This window comes from Papilio polytes, unplaced genomic scaffold (assembly GCF_000836215.1).
Source record: "Papilio polytes unplaced genomic scaffold, Ppol_1.0 DF824102.1, whole genome shotgun sequence".
Classification (NCBI taxonomy): Eukaryota; Metazoa; Arthropoda; class Insecta; order Lepidoptera; family Papilionidae; genus Papilio; species Papilio polytes.
In genome coordinates this window covers 1,713,563-1,731,971 of record NW_013525102.1, presented here as the reverse complement: position 1 = coordinate 1,731,971, position 18,409 = coordinate 1,713,563, and the positions used below count along the sequence as shown (strand labels likewise).

Genomic DNA, 18,409 nt, shown 5'->3' with positions numbered 1-18,409 from the left:
CGGATATCGATTAAATTTGGCACAAATGTCAAGGATAGTCTGGAAGAACATATAGCCTACTCAATTTTGTTTTTTTTTATATCCACGCGAACGAAGTCGCGGGTAAAAGCTAGTTTGTTTATAAATTGTTAGTTTATATTCATAGCAATTGTAACTGGAAATTAAAAAAAAACTTATTTTAAGGTGCTGATGCTGTTTTCTATATTAAGTTTTTTATGTCCATGTTGCGGAGATGGTAATACAACGCAGGAAATACCTCATCAGGACATACCTCTGGAGCCAGAAGACACCTCATCACAGACCAATCTAAATAACAGTTCCGATTTTTGGCGTTTTTGGAGGACTTGGAAGTTTTTAAAAATGGGTTAAAAATGTTTTAGATTTTTGTTTTTCTTATTTTCGAAATTCCCTTATAACGTACTATTTTCTATCGCTAGGTCGATCTTTGTTAAACGATGAATTTCCAACCTCTTATAAGACGGATGGTGCTACAGAGAGATATCGAAGTCACTATGATCGACCTTCAAGACCTAGAATGAAAAATAAAATTAGACTACTTGTTAAAATAAACCAGTACGAAACTTAACTTTTTATGTCGCAGTTTTATTGTTACAACACTGTAAAAATTTTTAAAATAAAATTACTGTAATTTATTTGTCGTTATAATCTTTATTGCAAGCATTTATAAATATTAATAAACTTAAACTATGATAAACCAAAATTTTCGTTCATGTAAGTAAAAATTCGTATCCAATATTCCTTTTCTCTCTCTTTCTCTCTCTTCTATTCCTTCTATCCCCAAAGAGGGGCAGAGGGCGTCCACAGTACGCCGCCAGCTCGCTCTGTCTTGGGCTCTGCATTGTATCTCGGACCATAACAGCCCGATTACCTTTAAGTCGGCCGCCACTGAACGCCGCCAGGTTTGTTTATGGCGGCCACGCTTTCGTGTTCCTTGTGGGATCCACTCCAGGGCCTCCCTGGGAATGTGGCTGGATTCCCGGCGAAGCGTATGGCCAATCCATAACCACTTGCGTCGTTTTATCTGCTGGCCGATCGGCTGCTCTCTACAACGTGTCAGGAGTTCATCGTTGCGTATCGTTTCTGGCCAGAAGATTCCTAGAATTTGTATTTTTCCAATTCCTTTACTACAACTATTCAATTAGGATCGTTCTTAATCTTAGTATCAAAATTATATATATTTTTTTAAACTGAAGAACAGCCGTATTGTAATATCGCTTGTATGTTACACCTGAATTAATATGATAAACGAAGCAGTTTTTTGCTCAACCATATAACAAAGTGGTTTTGTAACTAGAATTACTGCTCTATTGATATTCGCAAAACAGGTAATTAATATTTTTTTATTAGGTTTTATAAAAAATATTATTAGATTTTTTTAAATTTGCTAACTAATCCTTTAACCATCCCAACTAAGCTCTAGACTTGTGGATGTGGTTCGCATCAATAGTCGAATGGCGGGATTCAAACCCTCAACCGCAAGATCGGTAGTCCGTTCACCAAACCATTAGGTCATTGGTAGTTTTTTGGTCCTTTTTATGCAGCGGTTTACATTAAAAACTTGTTACTATGACGACTTATTATTTTACGACAATTTTTTTAATGAAACTGACAGTTATCAATCTAAATTACCGATTCCAAAGTTTGTGTCATCGTATTAACCAAGATATTTCTTGTCTTTCTATATTTCTATTATATATCTTGTCTCCTAACGTTTATTACGACAGTAAATAACTGCCTAATTGATTCAAGTCAATAGTCATAACAATAAAATAAAACAATGCTCTTCACGGATACTCCGAGATCTATAGGTACGCGGCGAGACAGTTCGCTGATTTTATCAAGAAGATCAGTATCTGAAGCGAGACATATTGGAGGAAATCTAATGTCAAGCAAGCTGTCTTTGGCCATGGGCTGTGACTCCACAACATTTCTAATGAGTCGGCCAAAAGGCTCAGTGCAGAAAGAGATCGTTACCTGTTTATTCAATTCCATGTTAGACAGCATCGTAGACACCTGGGAAGTAATAAGTCAAGTGAAAAAAGAAGAAAGTTTCGCAACTAAAGATTTTGGAAAGGTCACCAGCAGTATATTTCCACAGAAGAAAAAGAAAAATCTTGGTCAGTTGTTTTTCTTTGATTTAATTAATGATTTGAAATAAAAAAATATTTTATTCTTTTTCTTTTAGCGAAATCAAAATCGAAAAGATCAAAAAACGAATTTTTGGATGAGGCACAGGTATTAAAAAAATAAATTATAATTATTTCCTTTGGATACTAAGTTGGCATTTTGAGATGATTGTGTAGTAGGAACGTGAATAAACACATGTTAGATGTACTTCTGAAAACTAAAATTAATTATGTACAGGAGGAGACAATACCTACGTCTTGGTGGACGGCTCCCGACGAACGAGCATTAATTCGATTCCGGAATGGCAACATATATGAGGGAAACATTTCGATGAAAGCTATGCACGGTGACGGCATCTATGTATGGGCAGACGGAACCGTGTATACGGTAAAAAAATTACATTAAAAAGGAAAACAAAAAAACGCACCAATTGCTTTACTATATTTGCTTGAAAAACAGGGTTGTTTCAAAGACAATGAGATGAATGGAAGAGGGATACTCCAATGGAAAGACGATACTTGGTACGAAGGGGAGTTTTCCGGTAACCTCCGTCATGGTAAAGGAATGTATGTGGACTCTCGGAGACAACGCTCCTACATTGGCGAATGGTACAACGGCACTAAGCATGGCCGAGGAACTATATATTACTCCGAAAATTTTAAAAATTCTTATGACGGTCAGTGGGTTTATGTAAGTACTTTTTAATACAAGCTTAAACTTTTTGAAAAAAAAAAACGCATAAAACTTCAGGGCTACTTGAAAATTCCTTATGGGATACTTCACGTAAATACTAATGGTTCGATTAATCATTGATTAAATATCCTAGAACGTACGCCACGGGTATGGATCCAGAGAGTACTGTCCTCAAAGTGTGTACGAAGGAGAGTGGGATCTTTATATTCGAGAAGGTAAAGGCTTGATGGTATGGCCCAATCATGACGTAAGTTGACAATTGATAGCAACACTCTAAAATGATTTTTGATTATATGGTCTACTACTGCATATATCTTATGCTTCGAACTACACTTCATTGTTAAATTGGAGAATATAAGATTCATTAATGTTGCAGTTTTATAGAGGAGAATGGAAAAACGGAGTCATGTCTGGCAACGGCACGTATATTTGGGATACATTTTGTAACAATACACTATCTCAGCCTCCTGTTATAATGTACCGCGGGCAGTGGCTACGAGGGCAGCGGCATGGCTGCGGTATGTTGCATCTCGGTCTCAGCCTCGGCGCCCATTACACCGGGGAGTTCATGCACAACCAGAAACATGGCGCGGGAATATTGGTGTCCAACAACGGATTCATACTAAAAAGTAAACAGTTGTTTCAAGACGGTAACCTAGCCCCAATGAATGCAGAAGAAACAGATATTGCTAACGCAAAAGGTATAAAGCTCGATCAAACTGTTGAGCCTTACAAGTTTGATATAATCGACAATTCGGTAGGATTTCGTTATCATGTCCAACAGGCGATCAAAAATATAGACAAGCAGCATAAAGTAAGACTGGCTATGATCAATAAATTCATAGAGTCCAATAAAAAGCTGTATGAAAACTTGCGCCTGTCAGATTCCGGTGAAATCGAAGATAATATTCCCGATGATTTGATCGAATTTGAGCTCAGGGCGCTGGACAATTCTTTGCGGTGTTATGAAAGTGATTTGAAAAGAATTTATTACAAATATTGTACTTTGTGCAACTCGAAAAAAATTAACTTTACTCCCATTTTGATTCGGCTCTACCTGTGGCAAATGTATTACGATTGCAATATACATGAAAAGGGACTGACGTTGGTACAAATCGACAACATATTTGCGCACAATCCTCGTTGGCTTGCGAATTCACCGCACGATCCCTTCGAGCCAGTTTACTATTGGCAATTCATTCATAGCCTTATATCGGTGGCCAATAAACTGTACGCAAAAAGAGTATTACCGGGTCCAAAACCGGACACAATTTTAGCAAACGCGTTCAGAAAATTTATGGACAAAGATATTTTACCGGGAGTGGCTCAACAAAAAGGTAAGTAGCATAGCAATACTCGTAGAGACTCTAAACATGCTAGGGATTTCCGGTTGCAGTAAAATAAAGAAAAGATAATTGTTTCTTTTTGCAGGTCGATTTATTAATGGTTATGGGGTATTTATGCCTTTAAAACGTCTATACAAATTGTATCAGAGCTTAGGGGAACCACATACTCTGTTGAAGTACATGCGCGCCGTGCATCCTCCGTCACATTTAAAAGTACAAACTTTAAGTATTCACTACGATGAATTTACCGACCCCCACATTGGACAAAATTCTTACATTTTCGGGAATGATATTACTTATGTTCTAGGTAAGTTAATAAGTTAACTTGCAAGTTTTCAGGTAACATTGACCTCTATGAAGATAAGAAATGGTTTAAAAGGTAGAAACAACGATGAATCACTCATAACTGTAGAAGATTTATATCCGTAATTTTTTTTTTTTAAAATTGCAAAAAACCAGCGCTTGACCACTATCCCACCTAGACCAAGGTGAAGATGTGGTCGAAGGATGGTACGCGCTAGTTTAGTAAGTAGTAGTAATTATTCAGGCTGATAATTATAAAAAAAATCCCTTCATAAATAATGTTTATTGTCACTTTAATTTGGTTTACAGACTCCTACGGGGGAAATACTCTACATAACTCAAAGAAGCACAAGAAAAAGGGCTTGAAATTATTTAATTTCGGCAATCTCCCTTGTACATCAATAATATCAATTTTTTCACGTATATTTCCCAAAGTCTGCGAAGAACAAAGAGTTATTAACTTAAACATAGACATAACGTTTTTCGAGTTCTTCGAAATCTTTATCGCTTGTGCACTCAAAAGTGTTTCTTTGCGAGAGTTTGGGATATTAGAACAGTCATCGACGGAAGGCGTCAGCACCACACCGATTGCGCCGCCGCAGACGCCTACTGACCTTTATTAAATTATTAATCATACAACTTTTGCTCTTTTATTCAGAATCGATCTAAAATTATATTCAGATCTTGAAATTACAAACCACAAAACTTTATGATGTAGATGTGGCGATCAGGTATTTATTTAAATACTTTATGAAAGTGTTACAAAAAAAAAACGAATAAAATATTTTGACCAAGCTCTATAGAGGTAATATATTTCGGATATAGATCACAAATTAATAAAAAAAGATATAAATACTATTTAAACGTTTTCATAATCTAATATTTTATGCATATTTCAACTGTCATGATCAATCATTATTTATTTGGCAGGCAATTTAAAAAAATCATTAACGGCATACAAGAAAATAAATTTTGCACACATTATTCTTATATTTTGCTAACATTAAAATACACTAAAAATGCGGACTAAAAATCCCATGGCGAAAAAGCCACACCAAATCTTGTTTTGTAAAAACAGATATAGTCCAAACGTGAAGGTTGAGCACTGGGAATATGCGGTATTGGCTGAGAAAAAAGATAATTACGTGTACCGTGATCAGCTGAGCAATCACCTGAGTACATATTTACGTCTGGGTAGCTATGACCAGGGCGTCGGTCCAACTGAAACTGGACATATGCTGCAGGAAGTTTTTATGAGAGAGGATCCCGTTTATATTTACAAACCACTAGTTAATTTCACTTCATATCCTTGCACTGAGTAAGTTGAAAAATCTAAAACTCTCCAGTCTGTTAGGTAATAAGTAGGGTTGTAACAGAACTCCGCTTTCGCAAGTGTCCCGCAAAAAATATTAACTCCGCTTCCGCTTCCGTTATTTCTTGTGTAGAGTTATAAAGGTTAATTTACATCTTTAACGCAAATGGAGCGATTACCTATCGTTTTCCAATCTGTATTTTAACTAACGTACCTTCAGTTTTTTTCCTTTAATAAATCGCAATTAATATTGTATTATTGACCTACGCTTCCGCTTCCGTTAACCTCCGCTTCTGCAGAGATGAAGCCCATCGCCTCCGCATTCGCTTCCGTTAAAATGGCCTCCGTTACAACCCAAGTAATAAGATCTCGTATCTTTTAACATTTTGTTTATTAGTTTCAGTTTAGTACTGAACTGACTTAAAAAACACATTCCCAAACAGTAAATTTCAAACTAACTTTGTAATCATAAACATTTATATACAGTCTAGGACTTCAACATGGAACTTTCGTAACAAGTGCTCTCTTGTCGAAGAACTATCAAATTGGCGCTTAATTTACTGCTACACCTGAAGCCCGTATCACACATTATATAACTGAACGGTTGAAATTGAAGTTGTAAAGTGGGCTCAAACCGTCAATTATTTAATAAGATTGATAAGGTCGAATTAACTGCAAGTATTTGTGACCTTTTTATCATCACACTAAATTTCGATTTTTAGTACTCCAGGTCGAAATAGACTTATGAAAACAGCCGGGTTGGCGCAACTGCCGCCTGATTTTGGAGTAATGGATTATCTTTCCACCCAACAAGCTGATTACAGGAATCCTTATCCGACTGTGCTAAAACCGGTAACTTGACAGAATTTAATTTGAAAGCCAGATTTAGCCATGTAGTCACGTAACTGTACAAATGTAGAAAAAAAAATTAGTTAACCTATTAAAATGTGATTACATTATCATCTACCTGTCCTTATCCCACTCACGTACTGTCCCGAACTATCGTCTCTCATCTCTGTAGTCTCACCCTTCGTGATCATGTGACCTTTTACGTAATCCATCCATATATTCTTAGGCCAAACCTAGCTTGTGTGTATATCACTTACGTATTTTTTAATTTGTAGATCACAATGCCGTCTCCAATATGGCTAATGAATCGGGTCATATGCTCGCAATTAACTCAGAACTATGGAACAGCGCCCCCGCGCGGAGATTATCAGTGCCTGGACACACATACTCCTATAGACCACATCCGAAAGATGCGACTAAAACGATACCAATCATTTGACCCTGCCACGTGCCTCCAAGATTTTCCCAGGTTATAAAAAATTGTTGAATAAATAAAATAAAATGATTGTTTTTATGATATTTTATTCAATAGTTGTTACAAATACAAAAGAAAAACAAATTAAAGAAATCAAGAGAACAAAAAAAAACAAAACATCAACTTACGAAAATCAAAAAACTAACATACGTTTATAATCATGCAACATTTTTTAATTATAATCGATAATTAAAAAAAAACAATACAAAAACTAAACAACTATTGTATGAACTGTTGATAAACGAATTTTACGTTCACCTAAAATCAAAAACCTTCCTTAGAAAAAAACGTAAAACAATTACAATAATTGAAACTGTTATAAATTAAGGTTTAGGCAATTACGACACGCCTCTGACAAATAAGTTCAATAATAATGATAAGAAGCCTTATAGAAAACAATTCTTCAGTTACAATCAAAGACCTTTTTTAAAAAGTAATGAATAGGTGTTAAACCATAATAGAGTATAAGTGATTCTAGAAAAATTTGTGTCTCAATCGTTTTTAAATAAAAATAAAATAATATACAAAACAGTAACTTAGAAATCTTTCTAATAAAATAATAATGATTGTATTCTGTATAAAATCTCGTAAAATAAAAAGTCCCTTCAGAATTTAAGTAATCGTTGTCACATATATCACTGAAACTAAAATTATGGTTTTGTATTTTGAGCTAATTTATGTTAAACATATAAATGTATATTATTATATAATACAATCTGCTGTATAGTTAATATTTGTATGTTTACAAAAGCTCGATAATTAATCTAGCTGCAGCTATCAACACAGAATTGGTTTATCTTCAGATATATCTTCTTTAATTTTTATATATGTACTGTTATGCAATAATTCAAATTCTGATAATCGCTTACAATCAAGCTATTATAACATATTTATGTAGTTTGAAAAATGATAACTCTATAATAAAAATAAGTAAGCTGATTTTTTTCATAACACTAATCGTCAAATTGAAATTTGAAAGAAAATTTAAAAAAACAAACATGAAAAACTAAACTATTGCTCAAAGAAGTCAATATCAAAAACATACCTTACAATTTAAGTTCTCAAATACAAATCATATGCAATTTTAAACACAATTTTTCTTAATTTCAGAATCCAATATTAATAAATAATTATTGATAGAAGATATTTAAGTTTTTATCTGCATACAAAACATACTGTATTGGTTTTTACTTTTCACATGTCCATGCTATTAATAAAAACTATAGGAATCTTCGTAGAATATCATCTTTATAGAAAATACTTTCTTCATGTGATGTGCTTAAAAAATTATAAATAAAAAAATAAGAACATTATAACATAACAAAGTTAAACCATAATTTTGCCATTTATCATAGCAAGCACAAAAACCTGTTATATAACAAAAAAATTTGAACAAAATTTAAAAAATTGGGTAACCTAGTATTTTGGAAGTCATATAAAAATAATTATAAAAACTTGAAATCAATGTTTACGTTACTTAACCTCTTCTATCAAACATTCGTTAGAATTATTTTTTACTTGCCTTTTATAAAATCGTAATAAATATTAATAAAAAAATGAATATGAAATTTTTCTGTCGCACAATTATAAGACAATAGTGATCAAGTAAATATTGCTATTAACCTGAGTATTAAATTAATATTCATTTGAGTCAAGAACAACTTCAAAATTAAGTAATATTTGTATTTGTAGGATATTTTTTTTATTAATAATTAACCTGTGTAACTGATGAAGCTATACTTTGTAACAAAATAATTTTTCAATCAAGTCAGCTCCAACACTCTATAATGATTTTAAAATTTAAAACTTTTTAAAACAGAGCAAAATATAGTCTATAAAATACACTATCCTTTTACCTGCAAATCATCTTAGTTTATGTACTGTTTGTTAAATTTATAATATTGTACCTGGTTTCATAACAGAGTTTATTAATATTTATGTTATAGCTTTATGTTACATTATATTTTATTTTTATTACATTAAAAATACAAGTGATTAAACAGATTTCAATGAATACGCCTTCTTTTGAAACCTTTTCCTTTTTTGGATTTCAATTTATGTTTCCTAGATGTTTGTCTAGTTCCCGTTATCTCATCAGCAAGCACACCCACGGTTGTTAGTTTTTTCCTACGATTCTTCTCAGCTTTAGTAACAGGCAGACGTGTTAGATAGTTTTCTTCATATTCAGTCTTTTCTTGCTCATATTTAGATATAGAATGCTTTACATGATTCCCTGTGGTCACTTCTAGAGGTGCTTCTGAGTACTCTTCACGAAGTTCCCTCATAACACTAGAATTAAGGAATTGCTTCTTTGACCTCTCTTTGTTTTTCTTATCACTTTCAACCTTTGAAGTGCTCTCATCGAAATGTACGGCTGCTAATTTTGGAGGAACATAAATATTTGATTTACTACTTTTTTCTTTTCTGGATTCTTCATCATCTGTTTCATCACTGGTATTGTCATTATCATCTATTTTACTTACTAAGTTATCAGGATTAGCACGAAATGACTGTGGGTCATCTTCAGTAACTGAGCCAACGACTGCAGTCTTCACTAGTTTGTCTATCTGGTATTTTAACTTAGAATCTATGGGACGAATTTTCTCCAATACTGTCCTTATTTCAACTAGTCTATCAATAGATGGATCAGATTCAATCCTTTCACCTGAACATTTACGGAGAACAATATATGTTAAATTGATTAAATAGCTTAGTAACATTTGATATTTCATCTCAAGAAAACTCAATCCTTTGTCAGTGGATAGTTCACCGTTTCTGACTCGGACTAACATGTTGTCTATGAGTTGCGACACTTGCTGCACATTTGTGTTCATCTCTTTGAACAGCCGCACCGCTTGAGGTAGATCAGGATGTTCAGTTTCTTCAATTGCCTGCAAAGCATTTATTTTCAACTTTCTTTACATATTAGCACAAAAAAATGATGCATTGGTTTAAAACTATACTAAAATATGATATAATATGCTGTATCATAATTTTTTGCAGGAAATATCAGTTCAAATTTACGTACTTTACTATTTTACACTAAAATTAAATAAAAAAGATCGACCATAAAAGTATAAGGATAAAAAGTTTTAATTAACTTAATGAAAAGATGAAAATACTTTACTTTGTAATGTAGTTATATTAATAATAGTACTTTAAAATATAATTTGAACTACAGCAAAGGTAATAGTACAAAGACCAATTACCTGAACCATCTTGCTTCGATTTTGATAGCTGTTAAATTTAACCTCACGGTTCACAATATTCGTAGCATTAAAATATTGTTTCTAAGAATTCGTTTCTAGTCAATATTTGTATTAGATTGTGGTCGATTTATGTTTTATTAGTTAAATTCACATGTATTATTTGTTATCTAAAGAAATTCAATTCATTAAACACAAACAAAACAAAAAAAAAACATTAACTAAAAGTCGACGCGTTTCGATCCACCATGACCATGCCATGCGTCCACCACAGATTATAAATACATTAAATTGAAATTGAAATGACACTTGGCTTCGGTTTTTGGAAGAAATTAAAAATTATGGGTCGATTGGATTTAGCAAACTTTTAAACTAATCAAATGTAAATAACTACTATTTACATAAGTATTGTGCTAGCTAAGGTCCAGTAATTCGCTTCTCGTTGTTAAAAAATATGTCAACGTTTCCCAGAAGGCTAATATTTAAATAATAATGGAAGAACCTTGCTCTGTGAAACCAACAACCAACGACAATTTTTATTGACAATTTGACATTTGAATTTTGACATTTTGTGACTCCATAAAATTCTCCTCCTATATCCATTCCAAATACTCCTGGAATATCCTAAAGTCAAATCTTAACTTATTATATCTTCAATACTTAATAAATGGTACAAAATAAGAAAATGTATTTTGTAAGGACGCGTTTTTTATTCTGATTGACGAGTAGTTTTACTGTTGTAAATATGTTTACGGTACGTATTTGCAACACCTAAGCTACAATATATAAAAACTAACTTATATACTTAAATATTCCTTTTCTTTCAGGCTCCTTTAACGCTGTCCCTTGTCTTTTTTACTTTAGTTTTATTTAGTAATGGATTTTATGTACCCGGTGTGGCTCCAGTGGAGTTTAAGAAAGGACAAAGAATTGAAGTAAGAGCTGTTAAAATGACCAGCATTCATACACAATTACCGTATGAATATTATTCACTGCCCTTGTGTTTACCAAAAAATGGGTCTTTTACATATAAATCAGAAAACCTGGGTGAAGTATTGAGAGGTGATCGAATAGTTGATACTCCTTACGATGTGCATATGGCTGAAAATGTTAAATGTAGACTCTTGTGCCATAAACAAAATGATCCAATGAATTGGAGTGTAGAAGAATCAGAAGAGGTTGCAAGTCGAATAGAACATGAGTACTTTGTACATTTGTAAGTAAGCAATATAATTTATTGTTTATTATTTACATGTAAGTGTAAACAATAGTAAATCAATTTTGTTTTAGGTTGGTTGACAATTTACCAGTGGCTACAAGAGTTTTTAACCGTGAGACTTCAGAAAAGACCATTGAACAAGGTTACAGATTAGGCTTTATGTCTAAAGGAAAAGCATTTATTCATAACCACTTGAAACTGCTACTCAAATACCACAAGTACAGTCAGTAAGTTTCACAGTTTATTTAAAACATTCACTTTTCTTTACATGTTACCTATTTTAATTTTCTTTCATTTATACAAGACAAAAAGTCTATTGTTTAATTTTTTTTATTATGTATGATTGTCATTTGTTTTATAATACTGAAAGGCAATTACTTTTTAGAGATTCATACAGAGTTGTGGGTTTCGAAATGGAGACATATTCTGTAGACAAAGATGAATTGACATTTAATGATGAATTTTCCTGTCAATTTGCATCTGATGCAAAACCCCAGCTAGTTAATGAGGACACTGGAACAAAGCTCTATTTTACATATGCTGTGGAATGGGGAGAGTCCGAAATAGGCTGGGCATCAAGATGGGACATATACTTAGGCATGAAAGATGTTCAAATCCATTGGTTCTCTATAATCAATTCAATTGTGGTTTTATTCTTTCTATCAGGTTGGTTTCAAATTGAGTACTTTTACTTTCAATTATCTTCAACCTTAACATTGGCGAAATATTTAAATACCAATGAGGCCCACTACTGATTAAAAAAAATAAGTACTTTTATAAATCATTTAAAATTGTTAATAATAAACTTTCTTTACTTTGAGTTTCGCATATATTTTTGGATATAATGTCAATGTAAAAAACATATTTCTGTTTTAGGTATATTAACAATGATTATGGTCAGAACATTGAGAAGAGATATAGCACGATATAATTCAGATGAAGGTATTGATGATATGATGGAGGAAACTGGTTGGAAATTAGTACATGGTGATGTTTTTAGGCCACCACCTAAGAGAATGCTCTTTGCAGCTGTTATTGGCAGTGGAATACAAATCTTCTTAATGGCCCTGATAACTATATGTAAGTTATTATTATTTAATAATAATTTTGCTTGTATTTTTAATTTTTATGTGAACTTTGTACCCCTTTTTGAGGTAGTTTAATAAACACATAATATTTATTATGGTTGAATTCTTACCTATGTACATACTAGTTTAAATAAAATAAATTTGTTTTAATTGACAATTTTGTTACAGTTATTGCTATGTTGGGTATGTTATCTCCAGCGAGTCGGGGTGCACTTATGACTGCTGCTATATTCTTGTATGTATTTATGGGTCTTATAGCTGGGTATTATTCCGCTCGTCTGTACAACACTATGAAAGGAAAGCAATGGAGGCAAGCAGCATTTCTTACAGCCACTCTTTACCCAGCTATTGTATTTGGAACATGTTTCTTTTTGAATTTCTTCATAATGGGAAAACATTCAAGTGGCGCAGTACCATTTTCGACTATGATGGCGTTATTGTGTCTATGGTTTTGCATATCATTGCCTCTGGTTTATTTTGGCTACTACTTTGGATGCAGAAAGCAACCATTTCAACATCCTGTAAGGACTAATTTCATTCCAAGAAAAGTACCTGAACAAGTTTGGTATATGAATGTATTTGTCTGGTAAGAAAACATTTTTTATACACTTTTAATTCAATCATTTTATTTAAACATGCGACAATTCCACACCAATTTCTAGTAATTATTCCACACAAATTCCGAGTTCTAGTAACCATTCACTTTTAATTTGAATTAATAAAACCCCTCAACAAAATTTTAATCTGTTATTTGTTTTCAGCATATTGATGGCTGGTATACTTCCCTTTGGGGCTGTGTTTATAGAGTTGTTTTTCATTTTTAATGCTCTGTGGGAAAATCAATTTTATTATTTATTTGGATTTTTATTCTTGGTATTTTGCATTTTGGTGATATCTGTTTCGCAAATATCAATTGTGCTGGTTTATTTCCAACTTTGCGGAGAGGTGAATATTATATAAATAATAAAATTTACGATTACAATTTTTTACTTACATATCAATTTTAAAATATTTTTTTTTTCAGGATTACCATTGGTGGTGGAAAAGTTTTATTATTTCCGGAGGATCCAGTGTGTACATCTTAATATATGCAATATTTTATTTCTTTACGAAATTGGAGATCACTGAATTCATACCAACTTTGTTATACATTGGTTACACAGGTAATATGAACAAAAATCTAAGTTAAATCGACAGATTATTCATTTTTATTTACTTATATTTTTTTATTTTGCAGGTCTTATGGTGTTAACCTTTTGGTTATTGACTGGAACAATAGGATTTTTCGCTGCTTATACATTCATTAGGAAAATTTACGCAGCAGTAAAAATTGATTAAGTTATTATTTTCTAGCACATTTATTTTAGAAAATGTATGTTTTAAATTGAGTATGATAAGAGTCACTATTTTTATAAACTTGTGTTGATTCTGTGTGTTAAATCAAAGGTCATTTGCTGATTACTTTGTTTGTAAATAGTTGAAGATTGTGATTTATTTGTAATAAATTAATTAAGTTGGCTTAAACTCTAATAACATACTCTCATTCTGAAATCCTTTAATCCGAAATATAATTAAAAAACCTAGCAAATGGATCACTCTTGAATAAATGTATGTAGAAAACGAAAGATTAAGATCTTTAGAAAGTAAATAGAATATCTTGCAACATTTAAATAAAATGAATTAATTTAAATTGTCTTTACTTCTAAACACAACCATATTCTAAAATTCAAAGGGTTATTGGGATTTTTGATTTCAATACATGCATAAAGCAACAGCGGCAACAGGAATATTTCAACATTTTATATACTAACATGCAATCGAGAGCAGTTATTTTATATCCGACTAATTCAGTCAATTGTTTGTCTATTACTATGCTGCTAACTGGATAACTTGTAATAGCGGCATACTACCCAAATTAGTAAGAGTTTGTTGTTTTCCGACTCTAAGTAGTAAGCAAATTAAATTCTTCGACTGTACATGCATAATAGTGAACATGTAGATAACTCTATAAAATGTCTCTGATGAATCTTGAATATCCATTTTTTTTTACTAAATTCGTATTATTTTTATCCTGCTTTGTCTTAAATAACTAGTGTTTTGTTAAGCATTTTCAATGTTGACCCAGGTTAATAAGAAAGACAGTGGTTAAATAGATTACACGTTTAGATGCATTATAAGATTTTTTTAAGTTTAAAAGAAACCATAAAGTTGTGGTACTGTATTTGAAAGAAAAACCGTAACATCGACTGAATGAAAAAACGATAACTTAATACAATCGACAACCCTAATTCTAATTGTGACGAAACGTCAAAATCACACGGCGCTAAAATGTCAAGAAAATAAATATTTATTTTTGCAGCGTAGTATGTCTCGTATGTTTTACCTGTATTATTTCTAACTTGTTTTATACAAAATGAACACCAAAGTAGCAATAGTAACCGGAAGCAACAAAGGTATAGGATTCGAAATCGTTAAAGGTTTATGTTACAAATATGATGGAGCTGTGTACCTTACAGCTAGGAATGAAGAGAGAGGTCGACAAGCCATCAAACAATTGGAAAACTTAGGATTAAAACCTTTGTTTCACATCTTGGATGTTACAAATGAAACCAGTGTTCAAGAGTTTGCACAGTATATATATAAACATCACTCAGGGATAGACATTTTGGTGAATAATGCTGGCGTTTTAGATTTCGATAAGCCTATAACTTCCTATGAAGATTCAAAAAAACTTTTGGATACAAATTTTTACAGTTTGCTAACGATATCAAAAATCATCTATCCACTTTTAAAAGATGATGCTCGCGTTATTAATATAAGCAGTGATTGGGGATTGCTTTCAAACATCAGAAAGCAAAACTGGCTAGACACATTGATTAAAGAAGATCTGAGTTTGGATGAGATTTTACAGTTTATTGATGATTTTCTGCAAGCAGCAAAGAACGGCAGAAACTCTTATATATCATTTGCTGGCCATTATGGAGACTATAAAGTGTCAAAGGTGGCACTGTCCGCTTTAACTTTTGTCCAGCAACGTGAGTTCAATGAACAGGGTAAAAATGTATCAATCAATTGTGTTCATCCAGGGTTTATTAAAACTGATATGACAAATGGCATGGGGGACTTTTCACCAGAGCGTGGGGCATATGCTCCACTTTTCTTAGCTTTAGAAGCACCTCAGAGTTTAAAAGGTACTTTTGTGTGGCATGATTGTCACCAAGTTAATTGGGATGATTAATAATTTCTAAATGCCAAGTTGTTGCTAATATCCTGTGATATATTTTTGTGTAACACACACACTAAAAATGTAATTAATATACAGATTATAGCTAAACTTGTTTTTATTCCCATCTCTAAGGATTTAAAATTATTTTTCTAATAAGAAGTGTTAACAGTACTTATATATATCAAAAGTTACTTTTATGTTATTTGGGAATATTTAAATTCAATATATTTTAATATGATACCAATCTTATCTGTTAATAATTTTACTGTTCATATTGTTAAATAAGGAAAGGGCTACTTGAATATATTTTCAGAGCCATCTTCAATTTTAACTTCAGACTGTTTTGCGCTCATTCTATTATTCGTTTTTTGACCGACTTCTGAAAAGAAGGAGGTACTCAATTCGTCTGTATGTTTTTTTTTGTATAACTTTTGAAGAAATTAGTTCCATATTTTACCGCAATATAGCGAATGTTTTTATATTCCTGGTCAACATATAACCCATACAATAATTTAATTATAATTAATAATTCAATGTATAAACCTATTACCAAATATCATTTCACTTTTTCTCCGATTTTTTACAAATTAATTAAAAAAGCCATTTACGTATTTTGACGTTTTCCCAAATTGCTTAATTTCTTCTATATTGAAATAAGATATACAAACATACTTAGTTTATTGCAATGAAGTTCCACTGCCGCGGTTACGTCTTTAAATAATGTAATAGTCCTTTAGTGCAAAAGGGGTCTAAAGTGTAAAATAGCGCCGAGGGGATTGTATTTATTCAGCAATTAGCGAGCGTAGGGTGTCGGTAATAAATCACTGTGCATTTATACAAGTAAGTCGAATGTCAATACCAATTAGAATACCAATTAATGCGCGTTTCACACCCTGCCAGTGACCAACTGGGTCAATAACGCTCAATAACTGGACTGGAAATCAACTGGCATAGTGTGAACTCTAAGTCGCACCAGTAAGTCCATACAATCTATGATTGGCCGTCACAGCTGTCCAACTATACTGGCCAAATGTGAACAGCGCATACCAGTTTTAGGGCTTATTAAATAGTAGCTTAAGAAGAAATATTCTTAGTGTGTATATAATTCCCAGTCAATGTCCCCGCGTTCGTGCTTATCATAATCTTATCGGAAACGAGAAGAGAATAACACGAGTTCATATGTCAATATTGTTCAATAACAACAGCTACAGACTTGTGTTTAGAAATACATGTTCATGTAAAACATAAAAACATTTGCTCTGTCATGGAGTCTTCGATAGCCACTGGAATTTACACATCAAACAAACTTGGGACCCTTATATCAAAAAATCATAAACTACCAAACGCAAAATTTCTTGATCGCAAAGAATATCGTTTTAACATGCGTAGAGAGTTAGAGAAATGATTTTTATAAGAGAAAGTAAAATTACAATTAATAAGGTATGTATCTTATAAAGTGAAATCCTTTAAGACAGGATGTCATCATCACCATCATCACCAGCTCACTATACGTGTCCACCGAGGGGCTCGGAGTTGGGTGACTAGGCCATAGTCAACCACGCTGGCCAAGTGCGGGTTGGTTGGTTTCACACATATCTTTGAATTTCTTCGCCGATATGTGCAGGTTGCATCACGATGTTTTTCTTTACCGTAGGAAAAACTGAAAAATTTGAAAAATTAAAAATCACATAGGTACATGGCGGGATTCGAACCCACGACATGTAAGTCAAGTGTTCGAACCCTTGCGCCTACGACGCTCACACCTGAGACACGATGTGTAAAACTGTAATTTGTTATAAGATTTCTATCTTGTTACGACTTATGTGCTTTAACGCACGGGTCGCCATCTTTCCTAGATCGTAATAAATCTCATTAAGGATTCTCCAATGCGAGTGCAGCTCTTTATACGGATTCAATTGTTTCTTTATCCCTACTTAGCTGTATTACAAAAATCGTAATGGCGGCAGTCAAAGGGGTAAGCGGAAGCTTACTACTTAATTCAATATAACAAATGACAACTGGGAAACCTTTTAAACGCAAACGTTTGTACTTTATATAAAGAATACATGTAAAACATTACCAGGAATGTATTCGATAAGTACTTGGAACATAAGAGGCAATTTTTTTTTCGTAAGTAATCAGTATTTAATCGTAGTTAAATTAAACTTCGCTCCCCCCTAAATGACAATCCTGGATCATTGCTTAGAGGCAGATATCATACCCATTCCATCATATTTTCATTAAAGCTTGTATAACTTTCACATCATGGTGTTCAAAACAATAGCTTCTCTTTATTGCATAAAGTAATTGATCAAGAACACGCGAGCGTCGGTATTTTGATTTCATTACTATATTACAGTTGGATATGAAATGAAAATGCTACGACAAACACTATTAATTTCAAATGGATTGCGGGAAAGCTTGTCCGTAATGTGTTGGTCATATCTCGTAATTGTTTGTTTTCATTGCGTTATTTAAGTAGACGAAGTCTATCTACTGATTGTTTTATACATAGAACACGACCAATGGATATGTTGAAAGTTG

General features: G+C 32.7%; 5 protein-coding genes across 7 annotated transcripts; 4 read left to right on the top strand and 1 right to left on the bottom strand.

The window, feature by feature from the left end:
- The first annotated feature begins 1,640 nt into the window (after positions 1-1,640).
- Positions 1,641-5,129, top strand: LOC106099535 (radial spoke head 10 homolog B-like). 3 transcript variants are annotated; one of them, XM_013278100.1, is made up of 8 exons: positions 1,641-2,138; positions 2,207-2,256; positions 2,386-2,535; positions 2,608-2,838; positions 2,975-3,088; positions 3,218-4,178; positions 4,273-4,494; positions 4,800-5,129. In XM_013278100.1, the coding sequence occupies exons 1-8, from the start codon at positions 1,799-1,801 to the stop codon at positions 5,111-5,113; spliced, it is 2,382 nt and encodes a 793-aa protein (XP_013133554.1). In that variant the 5' UTR covers positions 1,641-1,798; the 3' UTR covers positions 5,114-5,129. The 3 variants fall into 3 exon arrangements, with proteins under 3 accessions (XP_013133554.1, XP_013133555.1, XP_013133556.1); XM_013278101.1 differs by lacking the exon at positions 4,800-5,129 and adding an exon at positions 4,527-4,693 and having other exon boundaries at positions 4,273-4,400; XM_013278102.1 differs by lacking the exon at positions 4,800-5,129 and adding an exon at positions 4,520-4,666 and having other exon boundaries at positions 4,273-4,400.
- A 304-nt stretch (positions 5,130-5,433) lies between these two features.
- On the top strand, positions 5,434-7,163 carry LOC106099557. The gene is made up of 3 exons (XM_013278127.1): positions 5,434-5,808; positions 6,525-6,654; positions 6,927-7,163. Exons 1-3 carry the CDS (start codon positions 5,510-5,512, stop codon positions 7,125-7,127), a joined length of 630 nt encoding a protein of 209 aa, XP_013133581.1. The 5' UTR covers positions 5,434-5,509; the 3' UTR covers positions 7,128-7,163.
- Positions 7,164-7,234: 71 nt separating this feature from the next.
- Positions 7,235-10,476, bottom strand: LOC106099891 (neuroguidin). The gene is made up of 2 exons (XM_013278577.1): positions 10,336-10,476; positions 7,235-10,017 (listed from the first exon to the last, which is right to left on the bottom strand). Exons 1-2 carry the CDS (start codon positions 10,342-10,344, stop codon positions 9,133-9,135), a joined length of 894 nt encoding a protein of 297 aa, XP_013134031.1. The 5' UTR covers positions 10,345-10,476; the 3' UTR covers positions 7,235-9,132.
- Positions 10,477-10,885: 409 nt separating this feature from the next.
- Positions 10,886-14,304, top strand: LOC106099828 (transmembrane 9 superfamily member 4). Its single transcript, XM_013278496.1, has 9 exons — positions 10,886-11,086; positions 11,160-11,548; positions 11,623-11,778; positions 11,937-12,217; positions 12,428-12,631; positions 12,808-13,225; positions 13,401-13,584; positions 13,664-13,802; positions 13,877-14,304. The coding sequence occupies exons 1-9, from the start codon at positions 11,078-11,080 to the stop codon at positions 13,975-13,977; spliced, it is 1,881 nt and encodes a 626-aa protein (XP_013133950.1). The 5' UTR covers positions 10,886-11,077; the 3' UTR covers positions 13,978-14,304.
- Positions 14,305-14,927: 623 nt separating this feature from the next.
- LOC106099829 (carbonyl reductase [NADPH] 1-like) lies at positions 14,928-15,973 on the top strand. The gene has a single exon (XM_013278497.1). It carries the CDS (start codon positions 15,053-15,055, stop codon positions 15,875-15,877), a length of 825 nt encoding a protein of 274 aa, XP_013133951.1. The 5' UTR covers positions 14,928-15,052; the 3' UTR covers positions 15,878-15,973.
- The last annotated feature ends 2,436 nt before the right edge of the window (positions 15,974-18,409 follow it).

What these genes read in the sequence shown, in the direction of transcription:
- LOC106099535 (XM_013278100.1), top strand. Translation starts at nt 1,799, where the DNA reads ATGCTCTTCACGGATACTCCGAGATCTATAGGTACGCGGCGAGACAGT. An exon ending in GAAGAAAAAGAAAAATCTTG is followed by an intron (nt 2,139 to 2,206) that starts GTCAGTTGTTTT and finishes TTTTTCTTTTAG; the next exon opens with CGAAATCAAAATCGAAAAGA. An exon ending in GGGAGTGGCTCAACAAAAAG is followed by an intron (nt 4,179 to 4,272) that starts GTAAGTAGCATA and finishes TTCTTTTTGCAG; the next exon opens with GTCGATTTATTAATGGTTAT.
- LOC106099557 (XM_013278127.1), top strand. Translation starts at nt 5,510, where the DNA reads ATGCGGACTAAAAATCCCATGGCGAAAAAGCCACACCAAATCTTGTTT. An exon ending in ACTTCATATCCTTGCACTGA is followed by an intron (nt 5,809 to 6,524) that starts GTAAGTTGAAAA and finishes TTCGATTTTTAG; the next exon opens with TACTCCAGGTCGAAATAGAC. An exon ending in ATCCGACTGTGCTAAAACCG is followed by an intron (nt 6,655 to 6,926) that starts GTAACTTGACAG and finishes TTTAATTTGTAG; the next exon opens with ATCACAATGCCGTCTCCAAT.
- LOC106099828 (XM_013278496.1), top strand. An exon ending in GGTTTTATTCTTTCTATCAG is followed by an intron (nt 12,218 to 12,427) that starts GTTGGTTTCAAA and finishes TTTCTGTTTTAG; the next exon opens with GTATATTAACAATGATTATG. An exon ending in ATTTCCAACTTTGCGGAGAG is followed by an intron (nt 13,585 to 13,663) that starts GTGAATATTATA and finishes TTTTTTTTTCAG; the next exon opens with GATTACCATTGGTGGTGGAA.
- LOC106099829 (XM_013278497.1), top strand. Translation starts at nt 15,053, where the DNA reads ATGAACACCAAAGTAGCAATAGTAACCGGAAGCAACAAAGGTATAGGA.